This window comes from Drosophila santomea, chromosome 2R (assembly GCF_016746245.2).
Source record: "Drosophila santomea strain STO CAGO 1482 chromosome 2R, Prin_Dsan_1.1, whole genome shotgun sequence".
In the NCBI taxonomy this organism is placed as follows: domain Eukaryota; kingdom Metazoa; phylum Arthropoda; class Insecta; order Diptera; family Drosophilidae; genus Drosophila; species Drosophila santomea.
Genome location: NC_053017.2, coordinates 7,262,461 through 7,284,210, shown reverse-complemented (window position 1 = coordinate 7,284,210; position 21,750 = coordinate 7,262,461). Strand labels below are relative to the sequence as shown.

Below are 21,750 nucleotides of genomic sequence, written 5' to 3'. Positions count from 1 at the left end.
AGTTTCGAAAATTCCAACAGATAAATCCAAATATTATTCAATTGTTAGAAAATAAAGAAATTATAAAGTTATTGATGTCAAGAGAGCAAATTTAGCACTACAATTGATGTCATACATACAACTACTGAAAATAAATAAATAAATTTAAATAAACATTGAATACCATGGTCGTGGCTTTGATCCTTTTTATATCAAAGGATTATTGTGCATACATTAAAAAGGTTTTGCCAAAGAATTGGTAGGTATAGCAGCTTATTTTAGAAATGGCATGCACTTTGGTCGCCAATTGGCTTCATTGTTGAGTATTAAATTAATAAACTCATTCGGGTGAGAAAAGCCAAAATATATTAATCCAACGCCATGTATTTTTTATTTTATCAGTGCTCTCTGTCCGCACAAAATGGAATTTCTAGTAATATTGGTTTGCAATTCCGCAGATGCTACATGCGGGACACACCAGCTTACTTTCGTCTCGAACATTTGCCGCAGAAGGCAAACCATTTGCAGCCTTTGGTAGACCCACAATCACTTTCACTGCCCGATTCCACCCAAATCCTCCACACGGCCAACAAATCCCAGCCCGGGAAACCCGAACACACGGATTCGTTGGCAGTGGGGAAGAAATCCTTGTGAGGATGGAAAATTTAGGTTTCGTTGGCTTTGCTCTGCTAGTTACCCGAAATTCTACTGCAAATTACACAAAAATTAAATGCATGAATAATTCGAATGGTTGCTGTGGTCAACAGCCCGAGACCCAGCCCATCCCAAACTAATCATACAAAAGGACCTCAAAGGATGTAGGGAAATGTGGGGGAATTGGGTTAGCTGCTTTGTATTTACACTGCATTTTATCGCTTTAACACTCTGACACAATGAATATAAATATTTGGACAGCAAAAACAGCAGCAACGGCATGTCCTGGTCCTGCAGGACATGGGCTTCAGTTCCTCCGTGTGGGGGAATGTGTGGACTTGACCTGCGCATAAATTTTAATATCGAATGAAATGCCATACGACAACATCGATTGTCGTGAATTGTACGTGAATTTGATGTGGCCAATATTTATGTCCGCCCAACAGGTCAATTTTTGCGCAAAAGTGCTTATGACATATCGGTTTATCGATCGAGAAGCAAATACTTTGCTCGCCCATTAAAAATTGAAAGGCATTGCCTTCTTTATGGACGCTTTTAGTTAACTTTTTGCAGCGACACAAACTCGATAGACCCATAAATTGGGCCCCAAACAAGAAGCCAAAGTTCGTTTAAAAGGAGCACTCCGTGTACTCCACTTCGTCCGTCCACTTTGTCCGCAACCTTTTGCCTGGCAAATTTGTCGCAGGAAATGTGCGTTGTGTTGTCCTTTAGCCTTTTTGGGTAGGTGCCAGTGCTGCTCCTTACTTTGCCCTCGGAGCGAAATCAATTTCCGCCGTGGGAAACCGCCTGCTCTGCTGTTCATTCTTCGGAATTCGCAACCTTCTTCCTGTTGCACAAATAAATACTTCGCACCGGATGTTTGGGTCACGATTTTCGCCTGATTTACACACACAAGGAACTGCGCATTTTATTTTATGGGTGGAACTCAAATATACAAAATAATTGCATTTCCCTTTATAGATTCCTACGAAAGTTAGCAATGCACATTAAAAGCCCAAAAATAATTACAAATTTTTGACTGACTAAATAAGTTTGCTATTTAGCTCAGCAGAAAGCTTTTAGAAAGTCATCTTGCAACCGTACACAAAGTACATAGACTTTAATTCTTCAATGACAAAATCAATAAATATTTAAAATTTAATCATTCCATAAACGGTCAGCAAGCAAAAAAGTGTGTCACATTTGTTTGCATACGAATTAATTAAATTTCGCAAATGTTTGATGTTTATTTAAGTTTTAATTAAATCATAGAAGAAAATTTAATTAGTTAAAGCATCACATTGCGAAATTCAAAAATCAATACTCTTCACATTTTATTCAAGAATCAGAGTTAAATTACACGCGTTAATGCCCGACAAACAAGGAAATTTTTGCAATGAACGTGATTGAGATTACCTAGTTTTCATAGGTCATCAGGATTCTTTTTGTTTTACAAAAATCTAAATGAATCTGCTGGAATTAAAGTGTGGCAACCGGAGATTCCCCAAGACTCAGGTGGCTTTCCTAAGCTGGATTTAAGCTTTGCCCGAGAACGGCTTCATTAGTTGCCCGGCACGACTTCGCCGACATCCACGTCTCCATCTCCATTTCCGTCTGCATTGCTGTCTGGGCAAAAACCGCAAAAACTTTAAGGCACGCACTGCCCCAGTCCCAGTCCCAGTCTCAGTCCCAAGCCCAATTCCATTCCCTTTCTTATTCCCGAACCCGAATCCGAACACAACACCAAACCCGATTCCGACCCCTGGCCAACCTGTCCTGGCCGTCCTCGGAGTCTTTGGCCAGTGCTCAGCTAGCTGATTTTTAAGTCGCAAAAAGAGTGGCAAACTTTTTGTGGAATTCTTTTTTCCACTCCTGGCGCTGTTCGACTGCCGACGGCAAAGTTCCTTTCTTATTGTTGTCCTGCCATGTTGCTAAAAGTTATATTATGATTTTTCCTGCCTGGTTTGGGTTCTGTTTTCCTCTTTTTTCTCCAGCTTTTTGTATGATTTTCATCGTGTTTTGACTTTGTTGACAATTGAAATTGATTTTGCGGTCAGTCACAATGGCTGTTGATTTTCGCAAAATGTATTTTTTATGTTATTCACATCACGGAGATTTAATCACACGTCGCATGACAAAATTTGAATCAGTTTCAATGTAGCAAATATTATTTGATATTTTGCTGCGATAAAATGTAGTGCTATGGTGCAAAAATCATTTTATTTGTATTTATTTTCTGGCTCTAAATAGGAACAGCTGAAAGTCTTTGGCAAATAACAAATAGCACGTCGATTCAGAAACACAAATAAAAATGGAAACCAAACAAATAAATCACAAACAAAATGTTGCGCATTAATTTGAATCCACCTGAAGGCAATCAGGACTTAAGGGGGTCGGTGGGTCAATCAGGAAGAAATGTTCAACTTAATTGACATTTTAATACGCTGATAGTCGCCGGCGATAAAGCGCGATTTAATATTCTGATAATTGTAGCACTCACAGCTACAATTATGCCAAACTTAATCGAATTGTCAGTTTGGCGGATGGCGAAAATGCTTCCACTTCTGGTTGGCGATGCTTCGTATGCGTAATTTTGTTCATGGAATTTACGGTGCCCAAATGAGAAGCGAAGTATTCCTCACTTGTGTTGAAAGAGCTATGAGAATAAATTATTGGCTTTTGTCATGCCCAGTTGGGGCACTTCGGTAGATTTCTTTATTCCTCGCCTCATTAAATATTTAAATATTTCTTGACATAGATCACAGCTTGAGTTCAATTAAATCGCTCAATCACCAATGCTTTCTTGCATTCTATTTCCCGAACCAACGATTCCCTGTGGTTATTCTCACCAGTTTCCCTCGTCTTTTGAAAACCAATTTGTTGTGACAGATTTATAAACGAGGGCCACCACTGTTTCATGAAGTGTATCCAAACATATCGGCTCCATAAATATTAAATTGTCTTTGGACATTGAAGATCTATGTAAATAAGTGCCCAATAAAAATATTAATTCCTTTTATGAGGTATTGATGATAAATGTACAAAATATTTATTATTTAAAGAAATAAACAATGTAAGGTATTATATTTAAGCAACTTCTTAGTTATCTAGTAAGAATGAGCTTTATTACTTTAGATTGCTTTCACCAAACAAAGCTTGGGTGTCTTTGTGTTATGCTTTACACTGAACAGCTTACACTCAGGAGAATTTTCTTGTAACATGCCACTTGGTGAACCAATTTCACAAATATATCCTGCAGTTTTTCGATAATACCCTGATGCCCTTGCCACCTTGGCTGGCGGAGCACCTTGAGCAAATAGTGAGGAATGATGATTTCGTACGTTTTATTTGCGCTCTTTTGTAGCCGGCATTAAAATTGAAATTGAAATGCCACCAGGCGGACCGCAGCAGTGGCAGCCAACTAAAACACATCCCAGCGAATCCTGCTGCTCCTGATGACGATGACAGCGTGGCCAAGGGGAGGATGCGAAACCACGTACAGTGGACACTCGGCTTGAGGGGCATCCGACTGGTGCCAATCACTAGTCTTGCTGTTAAGGCCGAGGGCGCACTTTAGCCCGGTTTTTCGCAGTGGGTGGCAACTTTTGGGGTAGGGGGGTAGCGTAAAACAAACGAAATGGCGACAGGCGCATAGTTTCATTATCCTTCGTCGGGCAGACAGCGGAACAGGCACGGAGCAGGATCCGCCGCTACACGAGGAGCATTACAAATTTTCGAAATGAAACTGAAATCAAATAAAGGACAGCGTACGTACACAAACATCAGTCGAACGTCGGACCGAAATCCATATGTATGTATGTATGTATGTACATATGTATATAAAGAACATACCCAGCGAAACCAGCAACAATGCGCGCAATTAAAAATGGCCGTGCTGGACCAAAAAAGCGAACACCCGCGGTGGAGAAGGGCAGGAGTGGGGGATTTCCAGAAAAAATAAATAAAACAACCGAAAATTGGCAGCAGCAGCAGCAGCGGAATGACAAACATGCTGCGAATTTGTAATCTGTAATATGAATTCGAATTTTAAAGATACATTTCCAGGCAGCCGAGAAGGGGCGAAACAATGTGGAGCATGGAGCTTCGAAGCGGAAACGGATGCAGGTGAATATGATTGCAGTTCCATTTAATTGAGTTGCCCTGGAATGCCAGGGAAGAACCGAATGAACAGACACTTTACATACCCACACATGCAGGTAGTGCGCAAAATAAAAAGTGCGGAAAAACAATCGGAAAAAGATTGGCAACAATCCAATCAGCTATACTGTAATTGGCAAAATGCAAAATTGCGAATGAACGAATACTTTTTGCGGCAAATTGATTGAGAACTCAAAATTGGCAAAATGATGAAATGTAATGCAAATGCGGTTTCAGTTCGGTTTGCTTTTTGTTCTGGCCCACAAGTAATGTTTTCGAGGATGGGCCAAATTGTGTGAATGATATGTGCTGCTATATCGAGCGGAAAAGCAAGTGCGTTGAGCATTTATCGTTTGTGTTGTTGGCTTACATTAAATGTAATGCTTTGTCCACACATAACATTTTTCCTGGTAGAACAACTAAAAATAGTGTCTCTGAGCAATAAATAAAACAGGTTGCATAGTTTGTTTTACTAAGATAATATTTGTATTAAAGTTTGTGGTAAAATTAAATCATAATTTTCTTAGCTTAGAAAATGCTTTATTGACATTGTTTGCTTTCAAGGCAAATTCCGAACTTGGCTTATATGTACAGTTGATCTGAAATGTCTTCGATATCAGTAGCACATAATTCATTTTACACTTCTAATCGATCACTTAACCAATTATATCTTCCTCTGCGGAGCATCTACATTCGTTTTTTCCTCTCCATTCATTCGCCAGTTTTCAAACTTCCTAACTGACTGACTGACTGTCTGACTAACTGACTGATTGCTTTGTCTTATCAATGCCCTCGAACCGAATACAATTCAATTTGTACAACTGCCACGCCCACCGGGCAAGTGACGCCCAATTTGTCTTCTGCTTGTATTTATTTCCTTTTTGGCCTGGTTTTACCTCGGTCTGTTTTGCTGGCGCTTCTAATCAGAATTTGTAACCAATTTTCAAAGCTTGCTGCGTTTCCTTTGTCGCTTACGCAATCATCCAAAAACCATTTTGTACCAGCTACAAAAAAGGCATTTGACTTTTCGATTGAATCAAACAATCAATTATCTTGTCTTCTTGTGTCCCATACTTTTTTCGTAATATTTTCCTCATCTGCATCTGGTTCAGCCTTTGTTTGTTACCATTTCCCTCTTTTGACGTTGTCTTCAAGCAGTTGCCATTTATATTGGCCACATTTTTGGACTATGCACAATGTCAAACGGAACTGACTGCACTCGAAAAGAAGACAAGAAATCGGTCAAAGAGGGCAATTCACTCACAATCATTGCCGCGGAATGAAACATAGGAATCTTCTGAAAGATTGATTATATAGTTATAGTAGTTTTATAATATTACAAAGATATACCTACGCTGAGATAGTGACTAGTTTGAGATCAAACTAAAATGCTAATATATATATGCCAAATATATATATAGAATATAATAGAATAGAAGTCATACTCGTATTTGGATGTGGAAATGGAAAGAGTTCTTACGGAAGTTCATTTGGGAAGCGTTACCGACTTTTTAGTGCCCGACTCGGCAATGCCGGCCATCTTGCACGTCAACAGGAAGTCAAATATACGTACACGCACACGCACACGCACTCGCACTCGCACACAAGCTCACGAGGGCACACACGCGCTTATGGCCAGGCAAATACAAACATGTCCGCTGCAAAATGGCGAGCATAAATTTCCGCTTCCGCCGGCTGACGTTTTATGAGCAGAAGAGCGCCGCCGAAAAGAAAGTGCCAGCGACTGAGTCAAAGATTGTTTATGGTGGCCAACAGTTGATTCATCGCATTTAATGGATAACGCCGAAGCACATTCAGCAGAAGGGGAATCAAATTCGCGAACGGAGTGAGCATATGCGAGTGCTGCCATTTTATGCTGAATTTATGAATTTATGAATTTATTTCTGGCGAGAACGCGCGAAGGGTCTCTAATATATTGGGGCAATAAATTCGCCAAGGAGACATGTCTCTGTGCAGATGCCCAGGGTGCGAATGGAACGTAAATTCCTCCACTCACTCAACTCCTTCATCAATTATGATTATTTACATGTGATGCAGCATGACTGCGCAGCACGCGCCGCTTAAAGCCCCAATTACCAGTGATTGTTTGTCGAAGCGGCCTGAAATTGCATCGCCTGATCCCCCAATTGTTGGCCAGATGGCGATGGCTTATCATTTAATGAACTGCTCGGATCACACAGTATTGCTACACAATATGACCATTGTAGTTATGGCCAATATTCCCCTCTTATTGTCCCCCGAGTGCATGGCTTTTGTTTAGCGCGCTAGAGTCGACGCTTACTTTTATTTAGGTCAACTTTATTATATGCACATAATTACAAAAGCCAACACACTGGGCCTCCAAGTGTGTGTGCCTGCCGGAGATAAAGCATTTATGAAGACAGACATGTGGGAATTGCGGTGCTGGCAGGACAAACAAAGTGCCATCGTGGGGAAATCCAGGACACCGCCTCCGCCCGTCACCCGCCTTCCGAGTCTCATTTATTTGCGCTGTTCTAATAATAAGAAATAATGTCGTTTCATGTCCTATTCCAGCTTGGCCTATTGTCCATGTCCTTGCTGCTGCTTCTCCGGTCGCCAGGACGCTCCAAATGCCCAAAGTAAAATATTTATGCGACAAAAGACAATTTTGGATTTATGCCCCCTTTCTATGTGTGTGTTTGTTCTTTATTCACTTCCAACCACCAGTGCTAAAAGCAGCTGAGTTGGGCATTTGTGCCTATGGAATTTTTGCCTTTTTTGGTTTTTGGTTGGACAGGAACTGCTCCATAAATAGCACAGCCTTGTCAGACTCTTTCGTGTGCGAATTTATGTGGCAAAGGCCAGGAAATTGCATGGCCAACATGGCTCGATCGGGGCAGCATTGTGGCCTAAAACTGGGGCACAAAACCAAAGTGTGCAAGCTTTAATTGAGGTTCATTTGGATGGCTGCAAACGCATGGCATTCTCCGGGCAAGCACATTTTACAAATGATAGAAGTTCGTACTCGTAACTGGATTTAAACATTGGATGACATGATGTGTTTGGGTTTCAATTGTAGTACATACCCACTTTGCAGTTAATGAATGTAATCGACACATAGATCAACATTTAATCTCTGAGTCCTAGCTAAAGCTCTCAAGGTTTGGCGTAAAAAAATATATATAACGACAAAATTTTAGTAGTAAATGAAAACTAAGAGTGGTCCAATCCGATCCTATCGCAAATGCGCAAGAAGGCGTTGCAGGGGCACCGCTCCGCTGGCCGGGAAAACGATCCACCACAGTTCAGAAGGCGGGGCTGTCAGGACTACCGCTCCCAACGGGCGGAGACGTATCCCTCGATCCCAACAGGAAAGCCACATTGCGACCCCAACAAGAACGAGGCAACCACACGGTTAGCCAGCAACCTCGCGGCCGATGGCAGTGGGCGACCCTTCGACATGGTCAAAGACAACGTGCTGCTCGCTTGGCAGCAGAGTCCTCACAAGGACACGTTGGGCTTCTATGGCGTAGGGTCGCCCACCCATCAGCCCGAGTCGGTGGTGTTTAACCAGGTGGTTGCCGCCTGCTTGGTCAAGGTCAACGGTGGCGGCACTCAGCGGAGGGTCTCTAAGCGGGCTAAGAAGTCCTCCCCAAGGGACATGCTGGCGGAAAAGAACCATATCCCTCAGACTTGCAAACCCTTTATCTTGAACCGCCAGGCATTGCAGTCGGATCTACAGCAGATTCCCCACGTTCAACAGCAGCTGGATCCCCGAAAAGCATTCGAGGTGTTATACTGCACTGATTCTTCTCAGGTTACTCGCGATTCCACCAGAGTGGCACGCCATCTGTACACTGGCATTTCCAGGGATCAAGTTTTCGACATGGAGCCTGCGAGGCGAAAAGATCCACGTGGTCTGCGTCGACGCCATTGGTACTGCCCGCCGGATTGCTTAGAGCCGCTCCATGGGTGCACTCAGCACGAGTGGGCCAAGAACAAGTTGGATCCTCACCCCCTAAACAAAGAGTTTCGGAATTGTCCGCAAGAAAAAAAGGAGCACAAGAGTCCGGAACCAATAAACTACGACCAGCTGTACAGTAGAATCCTTAAGTGCTTTGAGCAAAAACATTGTCCAGATCCCCTTAGCGAGCCTTATGAGAAATGCTGCAAGCCAAAAAGGGTTCAAATACCCAGAGGGGATCTAGGTGATCCAACAGGGGAAGAAAAGCGCGACACAGGAGAGGAAGGTAAAGATAAAGTAACTGGAGTGCGAGACGAAGGAACCGTAGATAAAGAAGATGGCAAGGATAAAACAAAAGTTACAAATAAGAAAAGCAATAATGATGGTAATAGGAACATAGATATAAATACAGAAGAGTATATATATACTGAAAAGGAAAGAGACAAGGATATAGTTAACGAAAATGCCAAAGAGAGGGATAAAAAAAGGCATCAAGAAACAGATAAAAGGAAAGAAAAGGTGAAGAAGAACAAAAAAGAAATATATAAAGAAAGGGAAAAGAAAAGAGGAAAAGAAAATAAAACGGAATGGGAAAGGGAAAGGGAAAGGGAAAAAGAAAATGAAAGAGAAAAGAAAAAAGAAAAGGAGAGCGAAAGGGAAATGGAAAAAGAAAGAGAAGTAAAAAGAGAACAAGATAAGGAAAAGCGAAAGGAAAAAGAAGAAAAGAAAAAAAAAGAAAAGGAAAAAGAAAAAGAAAGGAAACGGGAAAGAGAACAGAGAGAACACGAGAAGGAAAAAGACAAAGAAATAGAAAAGGAAAAACAACGTGATAAAGAAATGATAAAGGAAATAGATAGAGAAATAGAAAATAGAAAACGAAGAGAAAAAGAAAGAGAGAAGGAAAAGGATATGAAAAGAGAACATGAAAACGAAAGAGAAATAGAAAAAGAAGAAGAAAAGGAAGAAAAAGCAAAGGAAACAGAAAAAGAAATAGAAAAAGGAAAGGAAAAGGGAAATAGAAAGGAAAAAGAAAAGGAAAAAGGGAAAGAGAAAGAGAAAGGAAAAGAAGTTAACATAGAATATGAAAAAGATGACCCTGATAAGTATAAAAATCCAAACAAAAAAAAGAACATTAAAATAAGCGAAGACATTAAAAACGAAGAAGATAAAGTCTTAGAAAACAAGGAGGAGAATAATAAACCGAAACGTAATGAGCCAGAAGAGCCCCCGCGATTCTCCGAAATGGAAAGACGTAAAACGCAACCGGAAATCCCTTCGGAGGGGGAGCACGAAAGACCTAGCAAAAGAGGAACTTCGGTGGACGAATACGAGTTTCCAGCTTTAGAAATCGTCAAGAACGAGCCAGTGGTTCCGACTTGTAAGCTGATGGTTCCGCCCAAAAGAAAAAAAGGGAACAGGGAGAAGAACGTTTGCAAGGATACGCCCAAGAAAACCTGCCCACCTTGTCCACCGGCAGGTTGCCAGTGCGAGATCTGTAACTTCATGGATCGCCCGTATACCGAACGGGAGGCTCCCTTCATGCGCGAAATGAGGCGTGCGGAGCAGAGGCGCCAGCTACGTACCTACTACCGCCAAATGTGCCATCCGGAATTGATCCGCGATCGACGTAGGCCGGAGTACCGGGCGCCCAACCACCAATGCGATCCGATCTGCTGCTCAAACTTCTTGTGCCAAAATCCCCGACTCGCCGAGCACTGCGATTGCCTAGGAGCCGTGCAGGAGCTGCAGAATCTTCTCTCCGACGCCAAGGACAACGAGGACCACAGCAGGCTGCTCCTGCGCGTCGAGAATCTTCGGAAACAAGTCTGCCAGCGAATGTGCGATTGCATTCTGGCGTGAACTGGATCGGAGGGCATTCGAGTTATTGAATGTACATTTGTTGTTTTTGAGAAAGTACCAATGTATGTATGTAATATGAGTAATATCTGAGTATTTGTTTTAGGTTAAACCAGACATGTAAATTTAATATAAGTATACTTATTTAGCTTATGAAAATGCACTTATAATTTATTATAGATATATGCATTACAGCCTTTCCTAATTAATGAAACCATAATCCATTCTTTACATTTTTTTTATTTTTTAGTCGACATGGGTTTGTTTAACCGCATCGAAAAAGCCATTTAAGATGACAGACCTTAACACTACGAGAAGCACATTGCCACTCGTTTATAATTCTGCTAATACAGAGCACTTATTACATAATGGCAATCAGCAAACAAATTGTGAGTGTCAGTCCCAGGCAAAAAAAAAAACAAAATCCTTGGGCAATCATTGGGTTTGGGTGTGTTTGGCCAAGGCCCAGCATTACAGCCACTCCATTTTCAATATCGAATTTCCCAAAAATTTTTCAACAGCCGCAAACACTTGAACGTTTTCCCAGCGCTCAATTAAAGGCCATTAGGCAGCAGTGTGTGCAGGAGTCCAGGGGGGAAAGTCCACAGAAAGCTATCGAAAACTTCCCCAACCCCTTACCCAAATCCATTGCAATGTGGCGCTATGTATGGCCAAAGGATATACTGGAAACACGCATTGAATTTCGCAGACAAAGGACACAGGCTTGTGGCGAATTTTTCCCCCATATGCACAAATTCACATGGTGAAAATCTGCCCCACGTTCACCCATCTGCTCTTCGGAATTTCCTCATAGTATTATCCTTCGGGCACATTACCAGACGAAAAATTCGGCTGTGGTCGTGGAGGCTGGGGAGTAATTAAAGTTTTGCTCAAGTGTCGATAAATTATGCGGAAGACGCTCTATGCAAATGGCTCACAACAGTACGAGCAGCTGCCAAGCGAGGCTTGACGAACTGACAACCTGACATACTGCTGGACGGATAGATGGATAGATGGACAAACTGGCGGACGGACGGACAAGCCGGCGGACGGACGGACGGACGGACGGAAAGGCGGACGGGCTGTTGGGCATTCTTTCAGCCTCCGAATGACAGGCACTTCATCATCGTGTCCTTCGGCGAGTGTGTAATTCATCACGCGAACAACCGCAGCTTCCCCCTCTGTCCATCCCCAAAAGTGACATGACATGTTGAGCCGGCAAAAGTGGGGGAAACGGATCCCAGATTCAGTAATTTCCCATCTACTGGAGAAGGCTTTAAGTTCGGTGAGGCGCTTTTCGGGATGAGGCACAAGGAATGCTATTAAGCAAGTTGACATTAATCGTTTTGACTTCCAGCAGCAGAAGGAAGAAGATGGGGAGGCTGGGGGAAAAGTCAAGGCTGCCTCATGTGTCCTGGTGCTAATGAAGCTCTGGTAGTCAGTAGGCTGCCTGTAATGCGAAAACAATTAAGTATGTAAAATGCAAATGACGGGCCCTAAAAATCTTGTCAAAATGCTCGTCATGCATATTGATAAGCTTAAGGAGTGGAACCGAACTGGAGGTCTGACATGATGTGCAATTAGTACATCCTACTTGGCTGTCGTCGGTGAATAAATATGAGCCTTAAGATTGGCAAATACCCAGATGTATGTATGTATTAGCCACATGTTATACATTAGCCACAAGCCGTTTGTAGAACATAATTATTACATTAAAATTTTCGTTGAAATTAACATTATGTATGTATTATCAATGCATACTTTCGTTCTGCACTTTACCTCAAACTGAAGCAAATGTTATTTTAGAGGTCTAATCATGCTTTAGATTTCAGTGGGAGTATTATTCGAAGAGTATGCCAAAGTTTAATGAGGTACTAATTCTCAAATGCAATCTTCAATAATGTGCAAATAAATATGCACTTAGCGTCCGTCTTATGAAATCGGTTTCGGCCAGAACAAAAGCCTAATTAGCCCCAATGTGCTCGTCCGCAATCAGTTGTTATGTGCTAAAATCCTAATTTATGTGGAGAATAGGTAAATTGTTGGTGCAGTTGGAATGATAAAACGCAAACTGGAAACTGGTTAGAGGGATTCGATAAACAGGATTACGCATACGCCGTGTGGCAAACCGCCCACAAACTTCCGTTTAAGCCGCCGGTCTGATTAAACTACTGCAAATTCCTGCATGCACTACCATATATTTATGTTTGCTTAATTAATGAACACTAATACCCTTGTTTACTGGCCCCCAGTCCCATAACCCTAATTCTTCGCCCCCCCTACTTAACCAATTTCCTGTTGCCCAGAGCCAGGTACAAATTTTAGTTAGTTAGTGAAGATGCTGGGATCTGTTGCTTGTATTGCTTGCGTGGAGCTGCACATTAATGTTAATGCAATTATGAAATTCAAATCTTGTTTATTTATGTGCCGATAATTCCGGGGTTTTGACTGAAGTTCAACGGGTAAATTGGTACTGACAAAACCAAATGCTGAAGAAATTTTAAATATTTATTAAGAAAGTGTCATTAACATAGTCAGGTAACATAAGGATTTAAAGCCTCGGTTATCGGATTCCTAGCTCTAAACAAAATAATACGAAAATTTCTTACAACCAAAATTCTTCCTTCTAAATGAGAAGCCACTAACTTTTCCCTCCAAACTTTTCCGTCCAGCTCAGTTCTCTTTAGAAGCGGCAATAATAAGAATGAAGTTTGAGTGCCTTTACGAGCGCTAACAACGTATCATGATGGCGATTAGCATTAAACTGGGCCAGGACCCGCACATAAAACCGTTTTATGTACCAAATAAACAGGTGAGGGGCACAACGATGTGGGGGAAAGGCAGGTGACACTCCCTACCAACAGACCGCCCTCAAAAAGATGCCCAATTTGCCGCAAATGTTTCGGGTTTTTATTGGACGCGTGCTGCTCTTGTGAGTCTTCAAAATGGCCAGAACATAAAAATTGTATTAAGCCATAAAGTGGAGCGCAGAGTGTGGAAATAAAAGCAGCTAAAATAAACATAAAACGATTTTATATGCGGCTGCCAGACAATTGAATTGACTTCTTGTACTTTTCGCAAAGGCGTGTCTTGATTCATCTATTAAACTCTATTGTTCTGGCAGTCAAAACTCCATTGGATCTGAATTCATGTTTCGTCCTTCCTACTCGTAAGTTCTGCTGTTTATACGAGCAAAAAAATATGAGATTTTATATTCGATTTTTTCGATTTCGTCGATTTCATATTTTCCTTTCATATCCATTAGTCATTCTCCATGGGTATATGCGCATATCCTGCTCACCCCAAAAAACCTTTTTGGTGTATTTCTCAGCTCTTCATATATCCGATGGTCACTTTCAAAAGGTGAAAAAAAACTCTAAATATCCTTAACCTGAAAAGAAAACGTTTGAGTTCTAAAACTAGTAAGCCTAGTCGTTTGATTAAGTTTATGAGATTTATCAGCTTGGTTATTTCTATGATGGGAAAAAATTTATACAAGAAGTTAGAGAAACAAGTTAATGGATTAACTTATTCACGTTGTTATACATTTCTGCAAGGTATCCTTTAGTCGCCCATCGAATTGCAATGTAATATTTTTTGCTGAACTCATGATGTTTGTCATTTGCGAGTTGTGTGATGTTTGTGCGAGGGAAGGTCGGACCACTTGAATCCCGAATCCCCCGACACCGAGTTCGAAGTCTGAAGTCAAGTGCGTTTGCTCCGTGCTCCTGCACTTGCCCCAAATATGATTTCAATATTTTTTCAACTAAGAACATTTCAATTTATGTTCAGTCGGTTCTGGTTTTGGTTCTTGCTCCGTATGCGAGTGGCCGCCCTCTGCAGTGTCCTCCGGCTTAGTGCAAACATAAATCGCAGAGCATATTACACAATGCGAGATGCGTGCCCGGCTTCCATGGATGCATGGAGGCAAGCAGGAGGTCCTGGCGGCTGTGCATCTCCTTTTCCTGGCAGTGTTTGCATTGCAAATGGCTGAAACGGTGGTGGGGCAGCGGATTGAGTAAGCATAGTTAGGGTTACGGGAACAAAGAGCAAACTTTTTACGCTACGATTGTCCTGTTGCTGCACTGGAGCGGAAAGCAGCGCCGAAGAGCGACAGGAGTGGGGACTCCCGGCCACTAAGGATCCAGCTTGTGTGGGCAGAGATGAGGGCTCCGTGGCCCTAAGAACCCAGCACGCTCCGATTAGAGCCAGACAACGTGGGAAACTGTTGAACTATCAATATTGTAAGGGGAGCGTGAACGGGATTTTTAAAATATTCATTCGTCCTTGATTAATCTTGTTCTGCAATCAATCAATGTTTGAGAAGGGTACTCGTTCAAATTAAGTGCTTCACCGTTCTCACCGAAAGCACTGAATAATAAATATTTCGTTACAGATTATAGTGCTATAAAGAATTCAAAATTATAGTGTTCTTTATACAAATAAGATGGGGTCATGGTTTAATTAAAAAATCATCAATTGTATTCTTTTAGTACATTTATATAAACTATATTGGAAGTTCTCGAGAATCAAGATGAAATATATTGGCTAATCAAGAGGACCACAGATCGCTCGTGTCACTCTGCTATCGCCATCGCCAAGATAGTTTCCAGCAGAAAAGAGACATCCCCAGCCAGTGGTTCGCCTCCAAAAGCGTCCTGGCTGCTCCTCGTCTACGTGTCCTGCCTGCCAAAGCATTCAAATTGTTTACCGTATGAGCGGGGTGCGCACGTGAAAGCCAAAAGAAATTGTAGTAAATTTTAAATGGTACGGCAGCAAAAATGTGCAGCGCCGACTCCGATGCTCCTCCTCGCCGTGAACCAGGAAACAGAAGCTGAGGGCTGGGAGCAGGGAGCTGGGAACTGGAAACTGGGAGCTAGGATCTGGGATCCAGGGAGCCTTGACGCAGTGTAATTTATTGGCAGCACGTTTATCATGCCGTCGACTCGGCCTGAACCTGGTGCCTTCTCCTGCTCCTCATGCTGCTCCTGCTCCTCCTGCTCCTCCTGCTCCTCCTTGAGCTCCTCCCCAGGCCCAGTGACTCGGAGTCAGCAGCTCTCTCGCCTACATGCAGTGCAGCATCGTCCTTGTTCCCCCCGTTTCCCCACAACTCCTGGCGTTCTGACTCCCTGGTAAGCCCAAAAAATGCAACCATGCGCCGCATGCAAAATGCCTATGCTTAGGCGTGCACTAAGCTTTAAAACGTGATCCAAAATTTGGAATAAAGTTCTATACGAAAATAAAATGTTTAGCACGAACTTATATTTTCCCTAAAAGCTTTTGGTTTTAAGTAGCGAAGATTAAATAATGCTTGCATACGATTGAAGTATTTATTATAGCTTAAAAGTGAGTGAAAGCCATAAATCTGTAGACAACAAGTTTTAAAGACATTTCGGATATACAATTTCGTGCTCCCCTTTCTCACAGTGTAGTCTCCACTCAGAGCGCTGCAGTTGGATCTGTTTCCGCCCCGTTTTCCTGCCCCCAGCTTGCCACAATATTTGCACAAATTGCATCCAACGGGCGGGCGATGGCGGGCTCCTTTGCCACATCCTTTTTACTTACTTTTATCGCTAGCCCCAATGTTTGTCGAGCATTTTGAAAGCCGGCTCGAAGCCCTTTTCCCATTGTTTGTCTGCGGCAGCGGCGGCTGCAACATTCATTAAAATGTTGCCAATGTGTTTTTGTGGCAAATTGAAGCTGTCTGAGGCCTCCGCTCCGGCTGGGCATCTGGGATATGCATTTTCCGAGTAGTTTCATATGCATAAACATGAGGCATCGGATTAGGCAGCAGGTGGGTGAAGAATGGATGCTTGGAGAAGGTATAGCAATGATTGGAAATCAGAAGTTCCTAATGGGTGTGTCAGGTGTTGCGGTGGGTTTGTAAGGGACCTATGTATCTAGATGGAGTTGCAGGAAGCATCTTTCAGTTACCTGAATACCACGATATCTTAATAATGATTTCTTTGTCACTGTGGACAAAAGTTAAAAGGAAAATATAAAAAACAAGTCCCTTAAGGGTGAGGTTTAGTATTTGTAGTTGAAATATAAATCTACACGGCAAGTTAATTTCTTAAATAAGTATAAGGTTATGTCAAATCAATTTGACTTCGTCCTTGTGATAAGAAAGTATCTTCCGAAGCACTTCCTTTTCCAGTTGGCATACTCATCTTCAAACTCTCTTTTGCTGCATTCCTTCTTTCAAGACTGCCTCTTGTTTCAATTGCCGGGCATCCAGCATGAGCAACTGCATCTAATTGTTATTTAACTAAATCATAAACGTTGGCAATTAAGACGGCGCCCGAACTCCTCCTTTTCCAAGGCTTTTCCCACAAACTGTTGACACTTTGTTAGCAATTAGTCTGGTCAATAGAGTGGGCGAAGGAGAAGGGGCCAAATTGGTTGGGAAAACTACTGAGCTCAAGTTGAGTGAAGGAGACAGGAGCTGAGACGGAAAAAGTGCCTGGTCCAGACATCGCCTCAAATGTGGAAAATTGCAGCAATTTTTTGCCATCTAATTGGGGCAGTCAGAAAGAGGAAACGGCGATGGAGGAAACGGCAGCAGGAAAACTGAAGTGGGTCGGGGAGGGTGAGTGGCAGCCTGGCCAGAAATTAATTAAAATGCTGACTTCTTTTCTATTTACACAACAAATTGCGGCAAATGCGCATAAATCAAATTGTTCGCACCATTCAATGTTTGCCTTTGCCGGGCCTCCTCCAAAAATATGGGACCGCGGGAAAATTCAATTTTCCATGCATATTTCATGTGTTTGTGTGTTTTCCGGCGTGTTTAAAGCCGCACTCGACGTGGCCCCTTAAAACAAACCCCCAACCAGCCCCAAAAAACCCCAGAGCAACCCAACCATGCGCAGGCCAACAGGTTTTTACCACTCGTCGTTGGTGTTTGCAGGGGTCAAATCGGTGGAAAACAAAGCAATGCAGCGGAAAAAATACTCAAGGGCTTGCGTCTCACGACTGTTTAGTACCCTGCAAATCGCGACTGCGCAGAAAGCATCCTGAATTCAATGCCATTTAAATTTAACTGAAATGTTAACTTTGCTGCTAAGGTTTTAAAAAAAACCATAATAGCGGGTTATTAATGTACATATGTAATGTGCAAATCGCCATGCACACCATGAAATCAATAGACCCGAGTCATTTCCATTTCTGCGTACAAAAGCAGCAGAAAAAAGAAATGCGTGAACAAAAAGCTACCCAGGGGAGCACGCCAGAAGAGCAGAAAAGGGCATAATGGCAGTGGAGGAGGATGAGAAGGATGAGGAGCCTTCCTGGAGTGGGTGAAGGGCATTTGGAGCAGGGACATTCGTGCTGCTGGCAGTGACTGTCAGCCTGTTTTTGATTCATGCGTTAAATGAAAATTAATCCGATTTAATCTGTCGCTAATTAGGTTTACTTTGGTTTTGTTTCGCACCTCTCAGCGAAATCCAATGAACAACCCCCAAAGAGCTCCAACCTGCGCCAAGTGTAACGAATCGTATCGATTTCGATATCCACTTATCCACGAGAATGTATTCGAAATCAATTAATGTTCGAAGCGCAGTTCGAAATACAGTCAGCAATTTACAAACGCCGAAATAGATTAATGGTTTGACTTTGGAAAATGCCTTGATTTATTGCTCGGTTATATAATTCGATTTCCATTCGAAATATTTATATCGTGGTGTAATTAATAACGGCCCCCTGTAATAAATTTGAGTGTGTTAATTATAATTGTTAATTGGTTGAAGATAAAAATGGTTCACAACTCTCTAAGTGGATTACGGTCTTATGCTCGTGCAATTTAAACAAACTGGCATTGGTATGAAATCCCATTGTTCTAAATTCCAAGCCCTTACGACAAATTTATGTTTTAGAAAACTACTTTACAATGGCTTTTATCCTTTCCATAAACACCTTCATAAGGCTTTAAGCCGATTTAAATAACTGGCTTTGATAGCACTACGGTGTTACCTGCTCAAAGGCCTCCCCAAATCAATGCTGTTGATGACACTCATACGCACTGTTGCCCTTTCATTTGAGCCCTTGCTCCACGTCGGCTGTTGTTGACAACATTGTTTCAAACGCACACCAGCACACACACGCTGATACGCCAGTCCGCCCATATGTGGGTGTTCCTGGCATATGGCCACGTCTGTGACTTGGTTGCGCACTTAAAAAAATTATATAAAAACGATGGGAACAAACAACAGATAACCGATTCAGTAAGTAAATACCAAATCATGTTAAACTGCCCCATACCACCTTGAACTATGAAATATGGAATTACTCCATGATGATTAAACACTTAACTGCAACTCCATAACTTAAGACTATACTTTCTGCGCTGTAATTCTGATTCAGTTTTACGAAACCAAATGAGAGCCTGCCATTTTTGCAGTGCACTTGCGTAGACCTGCTCCTGGCTGGTTTGGCTGTTGACTGCCTCATTTCCATAACGAAAACAAAGCCAAAAATCTGAAGTTTCATTAGACGAAACTGGCTCCCCACCATCTCCTCTGTTCCGTGTCATCCTGTTTTTGGGCTTCCATTCCGGCGATGTCAAGAGCCGGCAAATCCAAAGTCCTGGTGCGCACAGGATCGTCGTCTGGCAGGCGTCTGTGCCTGCCTAGATAATATGCTTAATACGTTTTTATGTGCTTGCAGTGGTAGGGCCAGAACCTGCATCCGTTGTCGGGTGTTTCATTGTTACTGCCAACTACCAAATACCAACAACCAAGTACCAGCTCCCGGCTCCCAACTCCCACCTGCCAACTGGCATTGACTGGTGCTGGTGCCTCGCGTGAAATCAAATTTCCACTGAAACGACTTTTGGGTCAAAACAAAAACTTTTTGCTGTGGCTGATCTCGTTCGCTGGTGTGTTTTGTGCTGCCCATGAATTATGCAGAGGGCCCTAGGCTCTAGCTCGTTTTGGTTGCCTGTTGGTTATCAGAAACTATTGACCCATTAACGGTTGTTGTCTGCACAGGGCTGCCTGGGTGTATGGGTGTGTAAATGGCACTCGAGTGCAACAGCAGACGATGCCAAACAATCCGCAAACTAATTAACATAACCCATTAAAGCGGCAAACACTTTGGAATTATGTCAAGTGGCTCAGCTGGGCGAGGCATCAAAGGATTTCTAGAACAGGCTGCATGCAAGCTGATAAGTATCCCATTTAAGGATATTTGATACCCGTTGGAGCGTCTTAATTGTAAATAATAATTACTGCAAATAATATTTAAGGATATTTGATACCCGTTGGAGCGTCTTAATTGTAAATAATAATTACTGCAAATAATATGGTAAAATAAATAATATTGTAGGTATGAAGCTTAAAAGCTACTATTTTAGTTGATTTTATTATATAGGGTGTTTTTTTTAGAGGTATAGAACTTTAAATTGCAATAAAACAACGATGGATTATTCGATTGACATGAATTTTATTGACATGAAAGATAATCTTGTGGCATTACATTTTAAATATGATTTCTGGCATATGACCGCCACGGCTGGCTCGGATGTAGTCCAATCTGGACGTCCAATTTGCAATGACTTTTTCCAACATTTGGCCGTATATCGGCAATAACACGGCGAATGTTGTCTTCCAAATGGTTTAGCGTTTGTGGCTTATCCGCATAGACCAATGACTTTACATAGCCCCACAAAAAGTAGTCTAGCGGTGTTAAATCACAAGATCTTGGAGGCTTATGAAAAATCGGGAACAACAGCAATCTCGTTTTGGGCCCATTCGACGAATCTACGCCTTGCTTGATGATCGTTTGGTTTCAATTCTTGCACGAGTTGGATTTTGTAAGCACGCATGACGAATTGCCAAACCAAACTGAGAATAAATCACTTGACAGCTGTTAAATCGGTCGCCATCTTGAACAGTAATGCCAACTTAAAGTTCTATACCTCTAAAAAAAACACCCGTTATTATAAAGGAAATCCTAAGATTTCGTTGAGCTTACTTCACTTAACAGAGTGTAGGGTGTTGCTCAGGCGATACCCCGTTACTTACTTCCCTCTTTCTCTCTTAAAAAATGCATTTGCATCCATCAGGAAGGGAAGTGGTGGATTCTGGAGAAGTCTGAAGGATGGGTGCGACTTGGACGCTTGGAGCTGGAGCTTTGTTTGCGCTTTGACACGCGTCCCGACACTCAAAAGGCAGCTCAAAGAAACTACTGAGATGATGATGACGATGATGTGGGTAGTGATAGAGATGGAGATGGAGATGGAGATGGCGGCGGTGATGGTGATGGAGGTAGAGATGGAGATGGTGTTGCGACGTCCCGACATTTTCGACAGCGAAGAAGACTCAAAAGCGCCAGACGAAGCATATTAAACACTCGAGTAGCGCCACTCGTCTTCAGTTAGTCAAAGAAACTCAGTTTGAGAGCCAAGATCTCCGGTATATGGCAAAAGGATTCGCATGTGATTTGGCTGAATTAAGCATGTAAAGTATTTTTCATTATTGTTATTTTAAATAACTACTTATTCATAATTACCAATACTTCATTCCCGCATAACTTAATTGATTTCCCTTTACATCCCAAGATACTGCAGGTAGCAGTTATTTAATTTGAAATAGTACTATAAAGTGAAGTACTTTTGTCTCAATATATCTTTGGTTTAAGTGTGATTAATTAAATACGTTCATAATATTTAAGTAGAGAACTTGTCGGTGGCAGGCATTCCGCGTGAAAAGTACTCGAAACAATCACTTAATCGGCCGCATCTCTAGAGCTGTTAGCACTTGTGCTCGACTCATTATTCGCTCATTATTTACGTTAAAACAATGGTGGGCCGTAATAAGCAATTACATAAAAGTTGATGTAATTATTAAATATTCAATGTAAATATAAATAAAAGTCACGACGCTGTGCGCTCGCGATGACCGTGTGTGGGAAGGAAAATAAATGTATTTAAATTTATTGCATAATAAAGATTAAATATTTATTTACACAACGTTTCAATTAACTTTCGGCTTTGCTGACCCCCATTCCGACGCACAACATTGCATTCCACTCGCGACTATTATCCTGTTTTTTGCGCCAATTTAATTATAAAATTTATTGTTTAAGCCCGCGTCAGCAACAAAATGGCGTCCGACAAACCGGAAGTAGGTTGCCGCCGGCAGCCAAAAACCAGTTGA

At 42.1% G+C, this 21,750-nt stretch overlaps 1 protein-coding gene across 1 annotated transcript; it reads left to right on the top strand.

Moving 5' to 3' along the window:
- Positions 1 to 7,892: 7,892 nt before the first annotated feature.
- On the top strand, positions 7,893 to 10,725 carry LOC120446745 (trichohyalin). The gene has a single exon (XM_039627873.2). The coding sequence runs from the start codon at positions 8,018 to 8,020 to the stop codon at positions 10,595 to 10,597; it is 2,580 nt and encodes an 859-aa protein (XP_039483807.1). The 5' UTR covers positions 7,893 to 8,017; the 3' UTR covers positions 10,598 to 10,725.
- Positions 10,726 to 21,750: the final 11,025 nt, after the last annotated feature.